The sequence below is a fragment of the Bombina bombina genome, chromosome 6 (genome assembly GCF_027579735.1).
Source record: "Bombina bombina isolate aBomBom1 chromosome 6, aBomBom1.pri, whole genome shotgun sequence".
Taxonomy (NCBI): domain Eukaryota; kingdom Metazoa; phylum Chordata; class Amphibia; order Anura; family Bombinatoridae; genus Bombina; species Bombina bombina.
Genome location: NC_069504.1, coordinates 750,206,249 through 750,227,139, shown reverse-complemented (window position 1 = coordinate 750,227,139; position 20,891 = coordinate 750,206,249). Strand labels below are relative to the sequence as shown.

General features: G+C 43.2%; 1 protein-coding gene across 1 annotated transcript in view; it reads left to right on the top strand.

Moving 5' to 3' along the window:
• The window catches only part of LOC128663611 (intercellular adhesion molecule 5), a 429,039-nt gene that overhangs the window by 251,901 nt on the left and 156,247 nt on the right, over nt 1-20,891 (top strand). Inside the window, exon 4 of the mRNA XM_053718016.1 lies at nt 12,787-13,047. Within this exon, the coding sequence (XP_053573991.1) occupies nt 12,787-13,047 (261 nt within the window). The remainder of the gene's footprint in view (nt 1-12,786; nt 13,048-20,891) is intronic.

The following is a 20,891-nucleotide window of genomic DNA, read 5'->3' as shown; positions in this document are numbered from 1 at the left end:
CAATGAAAAAACAGAATTTATGTTTACCTGATAAATTACTTTCTCCAACGGTGTGTCCGGTCCACGGCGTCATCCTTACTTGTGGGATATTCTCCTCCCCAACAGGAAATGGCAAAGAGCCCAGCAAAGCTGGTCACATGATCCCTCCTAGGCTCCGCCTACCCCAGTCATTCGACCGACGTTAAGGAGGAATATTTGCATAGGAGAAACCATATGGTACCGTGGTGACTGTAGTTAAAGAAAATAAATTATCAGACCTGATTAAAAAAACCAGGGCGGGCCGTGGACCGGACACACCGTTGGAGAAAGTAATTTATCAGGTAAACATAAATTCTGTTTTCTCCAACATAGGTGTGTCCGGTCCACGGCGTCATCCTTACTTGTGGGAACCAATACCAAAGCTTTAGGACACGGATGAAGGGAGGGAGCAAATCAGGTCACCTAAATGGAAGGCACCACGGCTTGCAAAACCTTTCTCCCAAAAATAGCCTCAGAAGAAGCAAAAGTATTAAACTTGTAAAATTTGGTAAAAGTGTGCAGTGAAGACCAAGTCGCTGCCCTACATATCTGATCAACAGAAGCCTCGTTCTTGAAGGCCCATGTGGAAGCCACAGCCCTAGTGGAATGAGCTGTGATTCTTTCGGGAGGCTGCCGTCCGGCAGTCTCGTAAGCCAATCTGATGATGCTTTTAATCCAAAAAGAGAGAGAGGTAGAAGTTGCTTTTTGACCTCTCCTTTTACCAGAATAAACAACAAACAAGGAAGATGTTTGTCTAAAATCCTTTGTAGCATCTAAATAGAATTTTAGAGCGCGAACAACATCCAAATTGTGCAACAAACGTTCCTTCTTTGAAACTGGTTTCGGACACAGAGAAGGTACGATAATCTCCTGGTTAATGTTTTTGTTAGAAACAACTTTTGGAAGAAAACCAGGTTTAGTACGTAAAACCACCTTATCTGCATGGAACACCAGATAAGGAGGAGAACACTGCAGAGCAGATAATTCTGAAACTCTTCTAGCAGAAGAAATTGCAACTAAAAACAAAACTTTCCAAGATAATAACTTAATATCAACGGAATGCAAGGGTTCAAACGGAACCCCCTGAAGAACTGAAAGAACTAAATTGAGACTCCAAGGAGGAGTCAAAGGTTTGTAAACAGGCTTAATTCTAACCAGAGCCTGAACAAAGGCTTGAACATCTGGCACAGCGGCCAGCTTTTTGTGAAGTAACACAGACAAGGCAGAAATCTGTCCCTTCAGGGAACTTGCAGATAATCCTTTTTCCAATCCTTCTTGAAGGAAGGATAGAATCCTAGGAATCTTAACCTTGTCCCAAGGGAATCCTTTAGATTCACACCAACAGATATATTTTTTCCAAATTTTGTGGTAAATCTTTCTAGTTACAGGCTTTCTGGCCTGAACAAGAGTATCGATAACAGAATCTGAGAATCCTCGCTTCGATAAGATCAAGCGTTCAATCTCCAAGCAGTCAGCTGGAGTGAAACCAGATTCGGATGTTCGAACGGACCCTGAACAAGAAGGTCTCGTCTCAAAGGTAGCTTCCAAGGAGGAGCCGATGACATATTCACCAGATCTGCGTACCAAGTCCTGCGTGGCCACGCAGGAGCTATCAAGATCACCGACGCCCTCTCCTGATTGATCCTGGCTACCAGCCTGGGGATGAGAGGAAACGGCGGGAACACATAAGCTAGTTTGAAGGTCCAAGGTGCTACTAGTGCATCCACTAGAGCCGCCTTGGGATCCCTGGATCTGGACCCGTAGCAAGGAACTTTGAAGTTCTGACGAAAGGCCATCAGATCCATGTCTGGAATGCCCCACAGCTGAGTGACTTGGGCAAAGATTTCCGGATGGAGTTCCCACTCCCCCGGATGCAATGTCTGACGACTCAGAAAATCCGCTTCCCAATTTTCCACTCCTGGGATGTGGATAGCAGACAGGTGGCAGGAGTGAGACTCCGCCCATAGAATGATTTTGGTCACTTCTTCCATCGCCAGGGAACTCCTTGTTCCCCCCTGATGGTTGATGTACGCAACAGTTGTCATGTTGTCTGATTGAAACCGTATGAACTTGGCCCTCGCAAGCTGAGGCCAAGCCTTGAGAGCATTGAATATCGCTCTCAGTTCCAGAATATTTATCGGTAGAAGAGATTCTTCCCGAGACCAAAGACCCTGAGCTTTCAGGGATCCCCAGACCGCGCCCCAGCCCATCAGACTGGCGTCGGTCGTGACAATGACCCACTCTGGTCTGCGGAATGTCATCCCTCGTGACAGGTTGTCCAGGGACAGCCACCAACGGAGTGAGTCTCTGGTCCTCTGATTTACTTGTATCTTCGGAGACAAGTCTGTATAGTCCCCATTCCACTGACTGAGCATGCACAGTTGTAATGGTCTTAGATGAATGCGTGCAAAAGGAACTATGTCCATTGCCGCTACCATCAACCCGATCACTTCCATGCACTGAGCTATGGAAGGAAGAGGAACGGAATGGAGTATCCGACAAGAGTCTAGAAGTTTTGTTTTTCTGGCCTCTGTCAGAAAAATCCTCATTTCTAAGGAGTCTATTATTGTTCCCAAGAAGGGAACCCTTGTTGACGGAGATAGAGAACTCTTTTCCACGTTCACTTTCCATCCGTGAGATCTGAGAAAGGCCAGGACAATGTCCGTGTGAGCCCTTGCTTGAGGAAGGGACGACGCTTGAATCAGAATGTCGTCCAAGTAAGGTACTACAGCAATGCCCCTTGGTCTTAGCACAGCTAGAAGGGACCCTAGTACCTTTGTGAAAATCCTTGGAGCAGTGGCTAATCCGAAAGGAAGCGCCACGAACTGGTAATGTTTGTCCAGGAATGCGAACCTCAGGAACCGATGATGTTCCTTGTGGATAGGAATATGTAGATACGCATCCTTTAAATCCACCGTGGTCATGAATTGACCTTCCTGGATGGAAGGAAGAATAGTTCGAATGGTTTCCATCTTGAACGATGGAACCTTGAGAAACTTGTTTAAGATCTTGAGATCTAAGATTGGTCTGAACGTTCCCTCTTTTTTGGGAACTATAAACAGATTGGAGTAGAACCCCATCCCTTGTTCTCTTAATGGAACGGGATGAATCACTCCCATTTTTAACAGGTCTTCTACACAATGTAAGAATGCCTGTCTTTTTATGTGGTCTGAAGACAACTGAGACCTGTGGAACCTCCCCCTTGGGGGAAGTCCCTTGAATTCCAGAAGATAACCTTGGGAGACTATTTCTAGCGCCCAAGGATCCAGAACATCTCTTGCCCAAGCCTGAGCGAAGAGAGAGAGTCTGCCCCCCACCAGATCCGGTCCCGGATCGGGGGCCAACATTTCATGCTGTCTTGGTAGCAGTGGCAGGTTTCTTGGCCTGCTTTCCCTTGTTCCAGCCTTGCATTGGTCTCCAAGCTGGCTTGGCTTGAGAAGTATTACCCTCTTGCTTAGAGGACGTAGCACTTTGGGCTGGTCCGTTTCTACGAAAGGGACGAAAATTAGGTTTATTTTTTGCCTTGAAAGGCCGATCCTGAGGAAGGGCGTGGCCCTTACCCCCAGTGATATCCGAGATAATCTCTTTCAAGTCAGGGCCAAACAGCGTTTTCCCCTTGAAAGGAATGTTAAGTAGCTTGTTCTTGGAAGACGCATCAGCCGACCAAGATTTCAACCAAAGCGCTCTGCGCGCCACAATAGCAAACCCAGAATTCTTAGCCGCTAACCTAGCCAATTGCAAAGTGGCGTCTAGGGTGAAAGAATTAGCCAATTTGAGAGCATTGATTCTGTCCATAATCTCCTCATAAGGAGGAGAATCACTGTCGACCGCCTTTATCAGCTCATCGAACCAGAAACATGCGGCTGTAGCGACAGGGACAATGCATGAAATTGGTTGTAGAAGGTAACCCTGCTGAACAAACATCTTTTTAAGCAAACCTTCTAATTTTTTATCCATAGGATCTTTGAAAGCACAACTATCCTCTATGGGTATAGTGGTGCGTTTGTTTAAAGTGGAAACCGCTCCCTCGACCTTGGGGACTGTCTGCCATAAGTCCTTTCTGGGGTCGACCATAGGAAACAATTTTTTAAATATGGGGGGAGGGACGAAAGGAATACCGGGCCTTTCCCATTCTTTATTAACAATGTCCGCCACCCGCTTGGGTATAGGAAAAGCTTCTGGGAGCCCCGGCACCTCTAGGAACTTGTCCATTTTACATAGTTTCTCTGGGATGACCAACTTGTCACAATCATCCAGAGTGGATAATACCTCCTTAAGCAGAATGCGGAGATGTTCCAACTTAAATTTAAATGCAATCACATCAGGTTCAGCTTGTTGAGAAATGTTCCCTGAATCAGTAATTTCTCCCTCAGACAAAACCTCCCTGGCCCCATCAGACTGAGTTAGGGGCCCTTCAGAAATATTAATATCAGCGTCGTCATGCTCTTCAGTATCTAAAACAGAGCAGTCGCGCTTACGCTGATAAGTGTTCATTTTGGCTAAAATGTTTTTGACAGAATTATCCATTACAGCCGTTAATTGTTGCATAGTAAGGAGTATTGGCGCGCTAGATGTACTAGGGGCCTCCTGAGTGGGCAAGACTCGTGTAGACGAAGGAGGGAATGATGCAGTACCATGCTTACTCCCCTCACTTGAGGAATCATCTTGGGCATCATTGTCATTGTCACATAAATCACATTTATTTAAATGAATAGGAATTCTGGCTTCCCCACATTCAGAACACAGTCTATCTGGTAGTTCAGACATGTTAAACAGGCATAAACTTGATAACAAGTACAAAAAACGTTTTAAAATAAAACCGTTACTGTCACTTTAAATTTTAAACTGAACACACTTTATTACTGCAAATGCGAAAAAACATGAAGGAATTGTTCAAAATTTACCAAATTTTCACCACAGTGTCTTAAAGCCTTAAAAGTATTGCACACCAAATTTGGAAGCTTTATCCCTTAAAATAACGGAACCGGAGCCGTTTTGAACTTTAACCCCTTTACAGTCCCTGGTATCTGCTTTGCTGAGACCCAACCAAGCCCCAAGGGGAATACGATACCAAATGACGCCTTCAGAAAGTCTTTTCTAAGTATCAGAGCTCCTCTCACATGCGACTGCATGCCATGCCTCTCAAAAACAAGTGCGCAACACCGGCGCGAAAATGAGGCTCTGCCTATGCTTTGGGAAAGCCCCTAAAGAATAAGGTGTCTAAAACAGTGCCTGCCGATATTATTATATCAAAATACCCAGATAAAATGATTCCTCAAGGCTAAATATGTGTTAATAATCAATCGATTTAGCCCAAAAAAAGTCTACAGTCTTAATAAGCCCTTTTTGAAGCCCTTATTTACAATCGTAATAAACATGGCTTACCGGATCCCAGAGGGAAAATGACAGCTTCCAGCATTACATCGTCTTGTTAGAATGTGTCATACCTCAAGCAGCAAGAGACTGCTCACTGTTCCCCCAACTGAAGTTAATTGCTCTCAACAGTCCTGTGTGGAACAGCCATGGATTTTAGTGACGGTTGCTAAAATCATTTTCCTCATACAAACAGAAATCTTCATCTCTTTTCTGTTTCTGAGTAAATAGTACATACCAGCACTATTTCAAAATAACAAACTCTTGATTGAATAATAAAAACTACAGTTAAACACTAAAAAACTCTAAGCCATCTCCGTGGAGATGTTGCCTGTACAACGGCAAAGAGAATGACTGGGGTAGGCGGAGCCTAGGAGGGATCATGTGACCAGCTTTGCTGGGCTCTTTGCCATTTCCTGTTGGGGAGGAGAATATCCCACAAGTAAGGATGACGCCGTGGACCGGACACACCTATGTTGGAGAAAACTAAATTTATGCTTACCTGATAAATTTCTTTCTTTCTGGATATAGAAAGTCCACAACGTCATTCCAATTACTAGTGGGAATATAACTCCTGGCCAGCAGGAGGAGGCAAAGAGCACCACAGCAAAGCTGCTAAGTGTCATTCCCCTACCCATAATCCCCAATCATTCGACCGAAGGGAAATGGAAAAAGGAATTACACAAAGGTGTAGAGGTGTCTGAGGTTTAGTCAAAAATAACTGTCTTAATTAACGATGGGGTCGTGGACTCTCCATATCCGGAAAGACAGAAATTTATCAGATAAGCATTTTTTTTTTCTTTCCTAAGATATGGAGAGTCCACAACATCATTCCAATTACTAGTGGGAACCAATACCCAAGCTAGAGGACACAGAATGAATAGGGAGGGAGAACAAGACAGGCAGACCTAAACAGAAGGCACCACCGATTGAAGAACCTTTCTCCTAAAAGAGGCCTCAGACGAGGCAAAGGTATCAAATTTGGAAAAAGTATGCGGAGAGGACCAAGTTGCAGCCTTGCAAATCTGTTCCACAGAAGCTTTATTTTTGAAAGCCCAAGAAGAGGAGAGAGCCCTAATGGAATGAACAGTAATTCTCTCAGGAGGCTGCTGACCCACAGTCTCAAAAGCAAACCTAATTATACTTCTCAACCAGAGTGAAAGAGAAGTAACAGTAGCCTTCGGACCCTTACGCTTTCCAGAGAAACAACAAACAGGGCAGAAGACTAGTAAAATTCCTTAGTCGCCTGTAGGTAGAATTTTAGAGCTTGCACCACATCCAAGTTGTGCAACAGACGTTCCTTATGAGAAGAAGGATTGGGACAGAGAGAAGGAACAACAATTTCCTGATTAATATTTCTATCCAAAACCACTTTAGGGAGAAAACCCAATTTAGTACGAAGAACCGCCTTATCCGCATTAAAGTTAAGGTAAGGTGAATTACACCGCAAAGCCAAGAGTTGCGAAACTCTCTGAGCAGAAAAGATAGCAATAAGAAACAAAACCTTCCAAGATAACAACTTAATATCTAGGGAATGCATTGGCTCAAACGGAGACTGCAGCAAAATTTTAAGAACAAGGTTAAGGGTCCAAGAAGGAGCAACATGTTTAAACACAGGCCTGATTCTGACCAGGGCCTGACAAAAAGATTGAACATCTAGCACCCCTGCCAGATGCTTATGTAAAAGAATAGATAAGGCAGAAATCTGACCTTTCGGAGAACTGACTGACAAACCTAGAAATCCTGGCCCTACTCCAAGAGAAGACATTTGCTTCACACCAATAAAGGTATTTACACCATACCTTATGGTAAATTTTACTAGTAACAGGCTTGTGAGCCTGCAGCATGGCCTCAATGACCGACTCTGAAAACCCACGCTTAGCCAGATCTTAGCCAGCGTTCAATTTACAACCAGTCAGCTTCAGAGAAACAAGATTTTGATTTAGGAATGGACCCTGAGTAAGAAGGTCCTTCCTCAGAGGAAACCTCCAAGGTGGCATAGATGACATCTTCACTAGGTCTGCATAACAGATCCTGCGAGGCCATAGAATTGCCAACGCTCTCTCCTGTTTGATAAGAGGAATGACTTGTTGAAGGAGCGCAAACGAAGGAAATAAATATACTAGACCGAAATACCAAGGGATCCCCAGAGCATCTATCAGACCCCCAGAGTATCTATCAGAGCGGCCTGCAGATCTCTTGACCTTGAACCGTACCTTGGAAGCTTGGCGTTCTGCCGAGACACCATTAGATCCAATTCTGGGACCCCCCCCCCCCATTTGAGGGTTAACCCGGAGAACACCTCTGGGTGGAGTGCCCACCCCCCGGGATAAAATGTCTGTCTGCTCAGGAAATACGCCTCCCAGTTGTCCACTCCTGGAATATGGATGGCAGATAGACAACAATTGTGAGCTTCCGCTCACTGAATAATCTGTGCCACCTCCTTCATGGCAAAGAAACTCAGAGTTCCTCCTTGGTGGTTGATGTAAGCCACTGAGGTGATGTTGTCCGATTGGAACCTGATAAACTGGGCTAAGGACAATTGAGGCCAAGCCATCAGAGCATTGTAGATCGCTCTCAACTCCAAGATGTTTATGGGGAGAGCAGACTCCTCCTGAGTCCATAGTCCCTGTGCCTATAACGAGTCCAGACTGCTCCCCAGCCTAACAGGCTGGCATCCATGGTCATGATCACCCAGGAAGGTCTCCGGATCCTGAGAAAGCCACCACGGGAGAGAGTCTCTTGTTGACTGTTCTAAAGTTATCCTCTGAGACAGATCCGAATGGTCTCTGTTCCATTGTCTGAGCATGCATAACTGCAGAGCTCTCAAATGGAATCGGGCAAAGGGAATGATGTCCATGGAAGCAACCATCAGCCCAAATACCTCCATATATTGAGCTACTGATGGCCGAACAGTAGACTGTAGAGAGAGGCAAGAGGAAAGAATCTTGGATTTTCTGATCTCTGTCAGAAAAAAATTCATATATAAGTAATCTATTATGGTTCCTAAGAAAACCACTCTTGTAGCTGGAACAAGGGAACTCTTCTCCAGATTCCCTTTCCATCCATGGGAACATAGAAAAGACAACAAGATCATGAAAATATGCGTCCTTCACGTCTATGGTCATCATGAACTAACCTTCTTGGACCAAAGGAAAAATGAAACTATTGGTTTCCATTTTGAAGGACGGTGCCCTGAGAAACTTGTTGAGATACTTTAGGTCTAAAATGGGTCGAAAGGTTCCCTCTTTTTTGGGAACCACAAACAAATTTGAATAGAATCCTAGACCCTGTTCCCTTACTGGAACTGGAACAATCACTCTCAGGGAGGAAAGATCTTGAACACAGTTCAAGAATGTTTCTCTATTTACCTGGTCTGCAGATAATCTTAAAAGGTGGAATCTGCCCCTGGGAGGAAAAGTTTTGAATGCTATTTTTTAACCCTGAGATACTATATCCACAGCTCAAGGATCTGGGACATCTCGTATTCATGACTTAGACTCAGCTGAGGGTTTCTTTGATTGTTTCCCCTTATTCCAAGACTGATTGGGCTTCAAAGAAGACTTGGTTGTTCCTGCTTGGAAGAGGGAGAGGAAGACTTTTGAACTTTGAAGTTACGAAAAGAACAAAAATTACTTTGACGTCCTTTAGGTCTGTTCTTCTTGTCTTGTGGTAGAAAATATCAGAAATCAGTTTCACCAATAAGATGCCGCATGTGCTACTGTAGCAATACAAAATGCAGGTTGCCATTGAAGACCTTGATAAACATACATCTTTTTCAAATAAGCCTCTAGCTTTTTGTCCATGGGATCCTTAAAGGAGCAGCTATCCTCTATAGGGATCATATTTCTCTTAGCCAGAGTAGAAATAGCCCCTTCTACTTTAGGCACCATGCACCATGAATCTTTAATGGAGTCAGCAACAGGAAACATCTTTTTAAAGACTGGAGGTGGGGAGAAAGGTATCCCTGGCTTCTCATATTCCTGTGAAATAATCTCCGTCACACGGTCTGGAACAGGAAACATTTCCACAGAGGAAGGAACATCATAGTTTTAATTAAGTTTACTAGACTTCTTTGGTTTGACAACAACAGAAGTATCGGCGTCATCCAAAGTAGCCAATATCTCCTTTCACAGTACACAAATGTGTTTAAGCTTAAATCTGAAGTTTACTTCTTCAGTATCAGATGAAGGAATTATACTGTCTGAATCTGAGATTTCACCCTCAGAGGCTACCGATGTATTCTCTTCATCCGATTTATGAGGAAGGGCAACCTGCGTAGCAGTAGATAGGACAGAAACCTTACTATCTGAATGTCTAATTTTCCTCTTACGTCTTCCCAGCATAGGAAAAGCAGATAATACCCTAGATACCACAGAAGATACCTGTGCAGAAAAATCTGCAGGCAAATAAACTCCTCCAGGAGGCTGAGAGGAACTGCAGGGCACTGTATGTGACGCCATTGAGGCTTGGGAAGTTTGAGGAGAAAGCTGTGGCATAGCCTGAACAGAATCATCCTGAGAGACATTGGGCTCAGAGGGCAACAATTTATCTTTAAATTGAAGAGTTCTAGCTAAGCATGCAGCACAGTATTATAAAAAGAAATTCCTGAGGAGGAAAAAACTTAAGAGGATGCGCTTGGAACACAGGTTATCAAAGTGGGACCTACCACTTTATGATTGGGTTTGTACCCGTATGCATAAATAAAAAAAAAAAATAAAAAAAAAAAAATATTTTTATAAACAGCACAGTGTTTGGTATGTGTAAAAAATTTTTTTAATAATAATGACGAAAATAAATTGTGTGTAAAACAAGTGCTCAGGACAATTTGTGTATAATATTAGTGATACATTGAAATAATCAGATATCACAGATAAACAATGATATTTGTGGCGATTAGTAAAATATATAAAAAAAGTACTTATCAATGTCCCAAAAATTGCTGTGATGTAAAAAATAAGTGTCCAATCCTAATATGTGAACGGTGATGTGTTCAGGTGTTTGGCGTGCTCCTCTTGTGTCCCGCGGTGCGATGGGTCAGGGTGTCTAGAATGGAAGATAAACAAGGGGCGCCAACATAGTGTGAATCGTTCAAACAACAAATATAAAAGTGATGTGCAAAAAACTACTCACAAGGAAAGTGGCACCTTAAATGAATAAGGTGCGATAAAGCAGGCTGACATTCAAATTCCAGCAGTCAGTACGCTGGAGGTCTCACCCAGAGGACCTGTGGAATCCAGATAGGCATCTAGAAAGTAGCACCCACGTTTTTTAGGGCCAATGGCCGGACCAGGTGAGCTGCAAGCTGATAGGTGTTCTCCTGCTGCACTCACGCCACCGAGACTTTTCTCCAAAAACGACAGTGTCAGTGTATGAAAGGTTCCGTGGTAAAAGTCCTGTTTCAAAAACAGGTGGATCGTGGAAAGAAGCAAAAATACCGGGTCGTGGTATAAAACAAACAGTATTTATTTTGCAACGCGTTTCTCAGTCTATTCCAGACCGTTTCATCAGGCAAAACAATTTGTGTTTCTAAGCATAATAAACATTTATCACAAGAAACTTGATCCATGTCCATCACAGCTTAAATAAAAAATCCCCAAAATGATTGGAATTAACAAAAAAGAACTCTTATTAAAATAAGACTACTGTCACTTTAAGCAGTCTTTCCTTCAGAGCAAATTTTAACACAGTTAACCAGATTGGAAAATAAACTAGGTACCTCTACACCTCAGTTACATGCTGAGGTGCCCTACCTGACCCCTCTGAATAATACAATTGTAAGGCAAACTGAAATCCAGCAGGTCGCAACCCTCCTGATCTGTAGAGCAGCTTAGACACAAACCGACGCTCCGCTCATTACTGAGAACGGAAGTACAGCGAGTCAGGTGATCGGCCAAAGAGAAACTGCGCCACACATTCAAAAGCGCGCGTTTCTCAGTACAGCCGAATGAGCCAGATGCAAAGTTACAATGGCTGTGCTTTAGTAAGTGTAACTGAGTAAATAAATGCCTAAAACACAACGGTCCTAACATTTAAAGAGACACAAACTTAAAAGAGATCCTTCTCAACTATAAACTGCCTCACTAAAGCCCAATTTTCAATATGAGCCGCATAATTTAAATATATATGGTAAGAGAAACCTCCCCACACATAGAAAGGGATTAACCCCTAAATCTCTGTCACATAAGTGCCTACATCCTGCCAAGGCCAATCCTTAATAAAGGATAAGTGTGTCCCAGTAAATATGGCAGCAGTATCCTGTAAAGTGCAAGGCCTATATTTAACAAGCTCCGAATGGAGCTTGTTGGCCTCTGTTTCTGGCGAGTCTTCAGACTCGCCAGAAACAGAAGTTATGAAGCAGCGGTCAGAAAGACAGCTGCTCCATAACGCTGTTCGCCTGCTCTGAGCAGGCGGACAGACATCGCAGGAAATCAACCCGATCGAGTACGATCGGGTTGATTGACACCCCCTTGCTGGCGGCGGAGGCGGCGTGGCACCAGCAGCTCTTGTGAGCTGCTGATGCAATGCTGAATACGGAGAGTGTATTGCTCTCCGTATTCAGCGAGGTCTGGCGGACCTGATCTGCACTGTCGGATCAGGTCCGCCAGACCTTGATAAATAGAGGCCCAAGTCTCCAAAACATAGAATACAAAAAGCACTTACATGCAGTCTAGCTGTCCGGCAGGAAGACAACTCACAAGGCGTGAAAGGACACATACTCCTTACAGAGACCTGTAGAAAAAAGAAAGAACAGAGTAACCAACTCTGGCTTTCTGCGACTAGGACAGCAATATGTTAAGAAACAAAGTAAGGACCACCTCACATCTTCCTAACTGCTTAAAATACACCACTACTCTACTGAAGATATTGACGTGGACTCAGCTAAACCCAAATCCTTGCTTGCAGGGAAAAGTACCAAAAAAAGGAATTATTTTTCTTCAGACACGAAAACTTCACCTCCTCCATTGACAGAGGCAAAGAGAATGACTGGGGATTATGGGTAGGGGAGTGACACTTAACAGCTTTGCTGTGGTGCTCTTTGCCTCCTCCTGCTGGCCAAGAGTGATATTCCCACTAGTAATTGGAATGACGTTGTGGACTCTCCATATCTTAGGAAAGAAATTAGAAATATATTTAACTCTGTCATGTATTGTTCTCTTAGAATATTTTGTGTTTTTGATATATACTTTATAATATCATATTGCATTTTTTTGGTCCACTTAAAGAAAAAATATTATTTATATTACCAAAAAATCTAACTTTGCCAATGCTGTTGCAGCAAATATGTGAGTTTTTACTCAAAAGTGGTAAGCCTAGGTATGCTTGCAGTGTAAATCCAGCGTAAATATGTTTTCTATTTATTCTGACATTCCACTCTTTCTTTTTCCTTTTTAGTTAGACCCAGAATATTAAATGCAGAGGTCTGTCCTGGTTTGATAGTGGATAAAGGGGCTAATGTTACCCTGAATTGTGAAGCAGAAGGTATACCACTTGTCACCTATAGCTGGAATACTCCAACAACTGAGATAGAGCTCTCTGCAGACAACCGCACCATAACGATCCAGGGTATGGACCAAATACATGCAGGAGATTACATCTGTAAAGCTCAGAATAAGCATGGAGTGGACACCAAAGTGCAGACACTTTCTGTAAAAGGTAAGCTTCCTAGCTTGAATGATGATGATTCTATCTTTGTCTATAAAGTTCTTATACAAAACATAATTTATGCTTAACTGATAAATTTATTTATTTCCGCATATGGTGAGTCCACGGAATCATCAATTATTAGTGGGAATATCACTCCTGGCCAGCAGGAGGAGGCAAAGAGCACCACAGCAAAGCTGCTATACATGTCACTTCCCTTACCCATAATCCCCAGTCATTGGGCCTAAGGAAAAATGGAAAAAGAAGATAACACAAAAGTGTAGAGGTGCCTAAGGTTTTAGAAAAAAATAACTGTCTTAAAATAAAGGGTGGGCCGTGGACTCACCATATCCGGAAATAAATAAATTTATCAGGTAAGCATAATTTATGTTTTCTTTCCTAATTTATGGTGAGTCCACAGAATCATCAATTACTAGTGGGAATCAATACCCAAGCTAGAGGACACAAATGATAAGGGAGGGACCAGACAGGTAGACCTAAACAGAAGGCACCACCGCTTGAAGAACCCTTCTCACAAAAAAGCTGAGGCAAAAGTATCAAATTTATAAAATTTTGACAAAGTATGCAAAGAGGACCAAGATGCAGCCTTGCAAATCTGTTCCACAGAAGCTTCATTTTTTTTTATTTATTTTTTTTATAATTTTTATTTTTATTGAGGGAGAGAAACAAACAAAATTTTGCTCACATGAAAATTACAGAAAATTCACATATAACAGGTTCAATAGCTAGTTACAGATTGCAAGGTGCTATGCTAGAAGAGCAAACCCAAAACTTCCCTCATTTTTGTCCCAGTCTTCAAACATAACAGTAGAGGCCACTTTTGGGCCTTAATGGAGTCAGATAGGCTGGGGGTTGTAGTAACTACTCGCACATCCTCCTATGCCGCAAGGACCGCGTGGGTCCAAGTATATATAATAATAAGACAAAAAGGTAGGGGGATGACATAAAGAGATATAAAATTACCATAGACTGTGGTGGGGCTCAGAGAGCTATTTAAGGCTCTCCGAGCAGGGCAGAGACTACTAAACTCTGCCAAATAAACAGAGGCTAATAAGGGAGAAAAAAGCAAAATATATTAAATAAAGGGGGCAACTGTGCCTCTATGATCCCATGTGAGACAGGCTTAGTACAGGTACTATTGCTAGGTGGTTATAATCCCGGGAGATCTATTAGTCTGCCATAGTCGCTCCAAGGCTTTTAATGTCAAAAATAACAGTGCTATAAAGGTTTACCCAGGACCTACACCTCTACCTTCAGTAGTTCAAATGTAAAGCTGTCTACTACAGTCTTCAAAAAACTCATGCTACTCTCTTCATTACTATGAATAAATCTCATTAGCACTTTAGGGCTATGGCAAGCGCTCTTATCGCTATATATAATTAGATATCTCCAAAACATTCAGGTTAGTATGTAGTTATGAGAACTTACAATCTACTAGGGTATGCCCTATAAAATACAAGGATAAGTTATTGTACATGAATCAATCGAGTAACCCATGTGTCAACCCCCCCACACGAGGGGTTTTCTTGCATAAGATACTTAGGAGACTGCAGTAATTAGTTAGAGTGTAAGCACTTTGAATTACAAACAAGTCTCCAGACCCAGTACATATAAATTACAACATCACACAGCGTAGTCATCATTAAGCTGGATGAGAGAAAGAACCCAGTGGTATGTCCAACTGTACAGAAGCGTAGCTAATAGAATTGAGAGAAAAAAAAAAAATTAAAGGAAAGAAAAGAGAACACAGGTGGCAAGGCTGCTGCAAAGAGTCAGTGAAATCAAGTCCACATTAAAGTTCAGTGCATAGGCCCTTACGGAATTCTCAAAGCTAACCCATTCCGTTTTTTTCTATGGCTTCAGCACATAAGACAGTCAAGACAACGTTTTTGAGTAGGGCCGCTGTACAGTTTAACACTACAAGTGAGTCAATGAGGGTGGACCAGGGCAGCAAAACCAGCTGCCATACAGACACGTATGTAGGTGCTCCCTGAAATCTTTTCTCACCGATAGGAGACTGAGAGGTCCCTTGAACAAACCTCATCATGGTCCCATGGTAGTCCGGCTGCTGAGCGGACCTATTTACAGCTGCGGCGCCAGTTACCTCACCCACGAGAAAGATCACCTCCGTAAGCACACTCCTACTGCATGTCGCAGTCGGAACACTCTGCCGCTCCGCTGTGACTGTTGTGACAGGCAAGTCAATCGCTTTAGGGGGGGAGGTTGGTTGCGCTGCCTCTGGGTACTTGTGGCTCTCCAGGAATGAATCCATGCGCTGCTCCAGCCGGCCGTAGTGATCGCTCAAAAGTTTTACTAGAGTCCCCCACGTCAACTTCTGGGGTCGGTCCATGGCTGGTAGGCAAAGCAAGGAAACAGTCTACGGCAGAATGGTATCCAAAGGTGCTATAGAGGCTTCCCTTAAGGCTCTGTATACTGCCCATTAACCCAGGCGGCCAGGGGGGGGAGCGCCAGGCTCATGCGAGTAGGCCTTAGCCCTTCGAGTGTAAAGATAGAGACTGGCGATGTAGTTTACAATAGGTTCCTGCAGATCGCCCTGAGCTCGTACATTCATCAGCAGGAATCCCTGCTGTAGATTCTGTCCATAGGTAGCGAAATTTGGCAGATTAGGTAGATTTTTTTTTGGCGAGCTGCAGATAATGCGTCCAGCCATGTTAGCTGCGTGGCCACGCCCCCAGAAGCTTCATTTTTAAATGCCCAGGAAGAAGAATCAGAATAAGCAGTGATTCTCTCAGGAGGTTGCTGTCCAGCAGTCTCATAGGCCAAACGAATAATACTCTTTAGCCAAAGAGAAAAAGATGTAGCTATAGCTTTCTGACCCTTGCGCTTCCCAGAAAAACAAACAAACAAAGCAGAAGACTGACGAAAGTCCTTAGTTGCCTGAAGATAGAACTTCAATGCACGCACAACATCTTGGTTGTGCAACAAACGTTTCTTAGGAGAAGAAGGATTAGGACACAAAGAAGGAACCATGATCTCCTGATTAATATTCTGTTTGAAACAACCTTAGGTAGGAAACCTAATTTAGTACATAGCACCACCTTATCAGAATGAAAAATAAGATAAGGAGAATCAAAATGCAGAGCCAAAAGTTCCGAAAATCTCTGAGCAGAAGAAATAGCAACAATAAACAAAACCTTCCAAGATAACATTTTAATATCTAAGGAATGCATAGGTTCAAATGTAGCCTGCTGTAAAACTCTAAGAACAAGGTTAAGAATCCAGGGAGGAGTATCGGGTTTAAAAACAAGCCTGATCCTAACCAGGGCCTTACAAAAAGATTGCATGTCTGGCGCATCCGCCAAACGCTTATGCAACAAAATAGACAACACAGAAATCTGACCTTTCAGAGTACTAGCTGACAAACCCTTCTCCAGACCCTCCTGGAGAAAAGACAAAATCCTAGGAAACCTGACTCTACTCCAAGAGTAGCCTCTGGATTCACACCAATACAGATATTTACGCCATATCTTATCGTAAATTTTCCTTGTCACAGGCTTACGAACCTGAATCATGGTTTCAATGACCGACTCTGAAAACACACGCTTTGATAAAATCAAGCGTTCAATCTCCAAGCAGTCAGCTTCAGAGAAACGAGATTTGGATGATGAAAAGGATCCTGAAGTAGAGGTAGAGATGACATTTCCACTAGATCTGCATACCAGATCCTGCGAGGCCACACCAATGCTATGAGAATCACTGACGCCTTCTCCTGCTTGATCCAAGCAATGACTCTTGGCAGCAGAGCGAACGGAGTTCCAAGGGACCACCAGAGCATCTATCAAGAAAGCCTGTGGATCCCTTGACCTCAAGCCATACCTCAAAAGCTTAGCATTCTGCTGAGAAGCCATGAAATCCAGTTCTGGCTGCCTCCAATTAAGGATTAGATTAGAAAATACTTTCGGATGGAGTTCCCCCCCCCCCCACCCCTGGATGAAAGGCCTGACGGCTCAGAAAATCCGCCCCCAATTGTCCACTCCTGGGATGTGGATCATAGAAAGACAACAGCTGTGAGACTCTGCCCACTGGATTATCCTGGGCCACCTCTGTCATGGCCAAGGAACTCAGAGTTCCCCCCTGGTGGTTGTTGAACACCACTGGTGTTATGTTGTCCGACTGGAACCTGATAAACCAGGCTATGGCTAACTGAGGCCAGGCCAGTAGACCATGAGTCTTCAATGACCCCCAAACTGCTCCCCAAACTAGAAGGCTGGCATCTGTGGTCAAGATCACCCAGGAAGGTCTGTGAAAGCAAGTTTCTTAGGAGAGGTGTTCCTGAGACAACAACCACAGAAGAGAGTCCCTTGTCGCCTGATCCAGAACTATTTGAGGAGACAGATCCGCATAGTCCCGTTCCATTGTCTTAACATATATAACTGCAGAGGTCTGAGATGGAACTGAGCAAACGGAATGATGTCCATGGAAGCTACCATCAGACAACCTCCATACATAAAGCCACTGATGGCCGAAGAGAGGACTGAAGGACAAGAGTCGAAGATCTTTTTTTTTCTGACCTCTGTCAGAAATATCTTCATTAATAGGGAGTCTATTATGGACCCCAAAAACACTACTCTTGTTGCTGAAATCAGGGAACTTTTTTCCAGATTCACCTTCCAAACGTGGGAGCAAAGGAAAGACAACAAGATCTCCGTATGAGAGTTTGCTTATTGAAAAGACGGCGCCTGAACCAGAATGTCATCCAGATAAGGTGCTACTGCAATGCCCCGAGACTGGATTACAGCCAAAAGAGCCCCCAGGACCTTTGAGAAAATTCTGGGAGCTGTGGCAAGGCCGAATGGAAGAGCCACAAACTGAAAATGATTGCCTAAGAAAGCGAACCTTAGAAACTTGTGATGATCCCTGTGAATGGGAACATGAAGGTATGCATCCTTTAAGTCTATGGTTGTCATAAACTGACCCTCTTGAACCAAAGGAAGAATGAAACGTAAGGTCTCCATTTTGAAGGACGGTACTCTGAGAAACATTTTAGGTCTAAAACTCACACCCTGTTCCTGTGGAGGAACTGGAACTATAACTCCCAAGGGCAAAAAGATCCTTGATACAACTTAAGAACATTTCTCTCTTTATCTGGTCTACAGATAATCTTGAGAGAAGAAACTTGCCTCTGGGAGGAAAAGTCTTGAATTCTATCTTGTACCCCTGAGATACAATTTCCATGGCCCACAGGTCTGGGACATCTCGTATCCCAGCCTGAGCTAATTGAGAAAGCCTGCCCCCTACTTGACCCTTCATGCTGACTTGGAGTCAGCCGCAGGCTTCTTAGACTGTTTCCTCTTGTTCCAAGACTATCCAGACTTCCAGGAAGACTTGGATAGATCCTGCTTGGAAGAGGAAGCGGAGGGTTTACCTCTAAAGTTACGAAAGCAACGAAAATTACGTCCTTTCTACTTATTCTTTCTATCCTGAGGAAGAAAAGATCCCTTTCCTCCTGTGATATCTGAAATTATTTCAGCCAAACCAGGGCCAAACAAGGTCTTACCCTTGTAGGGAATAGCTAATAACTTAGATTTGGAAGAAAAATCCGCAGACCAGGATTTTAACCAAAGGGCTCTGCGAGCTAGAACCGCAAAACCAGATATTTTTGCCCCCAGTTTAATGACCTGTAAGGAAGCATCCGTAATTAAAGAATTGGCTAATTTAAGAACCTTAATCCTGTCCTGGATTTCCTCAAGAGGAGTATCTGTCTGAATAGAATCAGACAAGGCATCAAACCAGTAAGCTGCAGCACTGGTAACAGTAGCAATACACACCCCAGGCTGCCATTGAAGACCTTGGTGCACATACATTTTATTTAATAAAGCTTCCAATTTCATATCCATTGGATCCATAAAAGAACAACTATCCTCTATGGAAATAGTGGTCCTCTTAGACAAAATGCAAATAGCTCCTTCCACCTTAGGAACCGTTTGCCAAAATTCCTTAATAGAGTCAGCTATAGGAAACATCTTCTTAAAAATAGGAGATGGGGAAAAAGGAATACCAGGTCTCTCCCTTTCTCATGCAATAATCTCAGAAGCATGATCTGGAACAGGAAATACCTCCACCGCAGAGGGAACATCAAAATACTTGTTCAGTTTACTAGACTTTTAGGGTTAACAACGATAGTAGTATCGGAGTCATCTAAGGTAGCCAAAACCTCCTTAAAGGGACATAAAACCCAAATTTTTTCTTTCATGATTAAGATAGAGAATACAATTTTAAACAACATTTTAATTTACTTCTATTATCTAATTTGTTTTATTCTCTTGGTATTATTTGTAACAGCAATGCACTACTGATTTCTAACTGAAGACATGGGTGAGCCAATGACAATCTGTATATATATTCAGCCACCAATCAGCAGCTAGAAACTAGGTCTTTACTGCTCTTGATAAATACAGCAACTTCCACTGCACTTGGTATTAGCAGATATTAAACAGGAGACAAAAACAGAATTTATGTTTACCTGATAAATTGCTTTCTCCAACGGTGTGTCCGGTCCACGGCGTCATCCTTACTTGTGGGATATTCTCTTCCCCAACAGGAAATGGCAAAGAGCCCAGCAAAGCTGGTCACATGATCCCTCCTAGGCTCCGCCTACCCCAGTCATTCGACCGACGTTAAGGAGGAATATTTGCATAGGAGAAACCATATGGTACCGTGGTGACTGTAGTTAAAGAAAATAAATTATCAGACCTGATTAAAAAAACCAGGGCGGGCCGTGGACCGGACACACCGTTGGAGAAAGCAATTTATCAGGTAAACATAAATTCTGTTTTCTCCAACATAGGTGTGTCCGGTCCACGGCGTCATCCTTACTTGTGGGAACCAATACCAAAGCTTTAGGACACGGATGAAGGGAGGGAGCAAATCAGGTCACCTAAATGGAAGGCACCACGGCTTGCAAAACCTTTCTCCCAAAAATAGCCTCAGAAGAAGCAAAAGTATCAAACTTGTAAAATTTGGTAAAAGTGTGCAGTGAAGACCAAGTCGCTGCCCTACATATCTGATCAACAGAAGCCTCGTTCTTGAAGGCCCATGTGGAAGCCACAGCCCTAGTGGAATGAGCTGTGATTCTTTCGGGAGGCTGCCGTCCGGCAGTCTCGTAAGCCAATCTGATGATGCTTTTAATCCAAAAAGAGAGAGAGGTAGAAGTTGCTTTTTAACCTCTCCTTTTACCAGAATAAACAACAAACAAGGAAGATGTTTGTCTAAAATCCTTTGTAGCATCTAAATAGAATTTTAGAGCGCGAACAACATCCAAATTGTGCAACAAACGTTCCTTCTTTGAAACTGGTTTCGGACACAGAGAAGGTACGATAATCTCCTGGTTAATGTTTTTGTTAGAAACAACTTTTGGAAGAAAACCAGGTTTAGTACGTAAAACCACCTTATCTGCATGGAACACCAGATAAGGAGGAGAACACTGCAGAGCAGATAATTCTGAAACTCTTCTAGCAGAAGAAATTGCAACTAAAAACAAAACTTTCCAAGATAATAACTTAATATCAACGGAATGCAAGGGTTCAAACGGAACCCCCTGAAGAACTGAAAGAACTAAATTGAGACTCCAAGGAGGAGTCAAAGGTTTGTAAACAGGCTTAATTCTAACCAGAGCCTGAACAAAGGCTTGAACATCTGGCACAGCGGCCAGCTTTTTTGTGAAGTAACACAGACAAGGCAGAAATCTGTCCCTTCAGGGAACTTGCAGATAATCCTTTTTCCAATCCTTCTTGAAGGAAGGATAGAATCCTAGGAATCTTAACCTTGTCCCAAGGGAATCCTTTAGATTCACACCAACAGATATATTTTTTCCA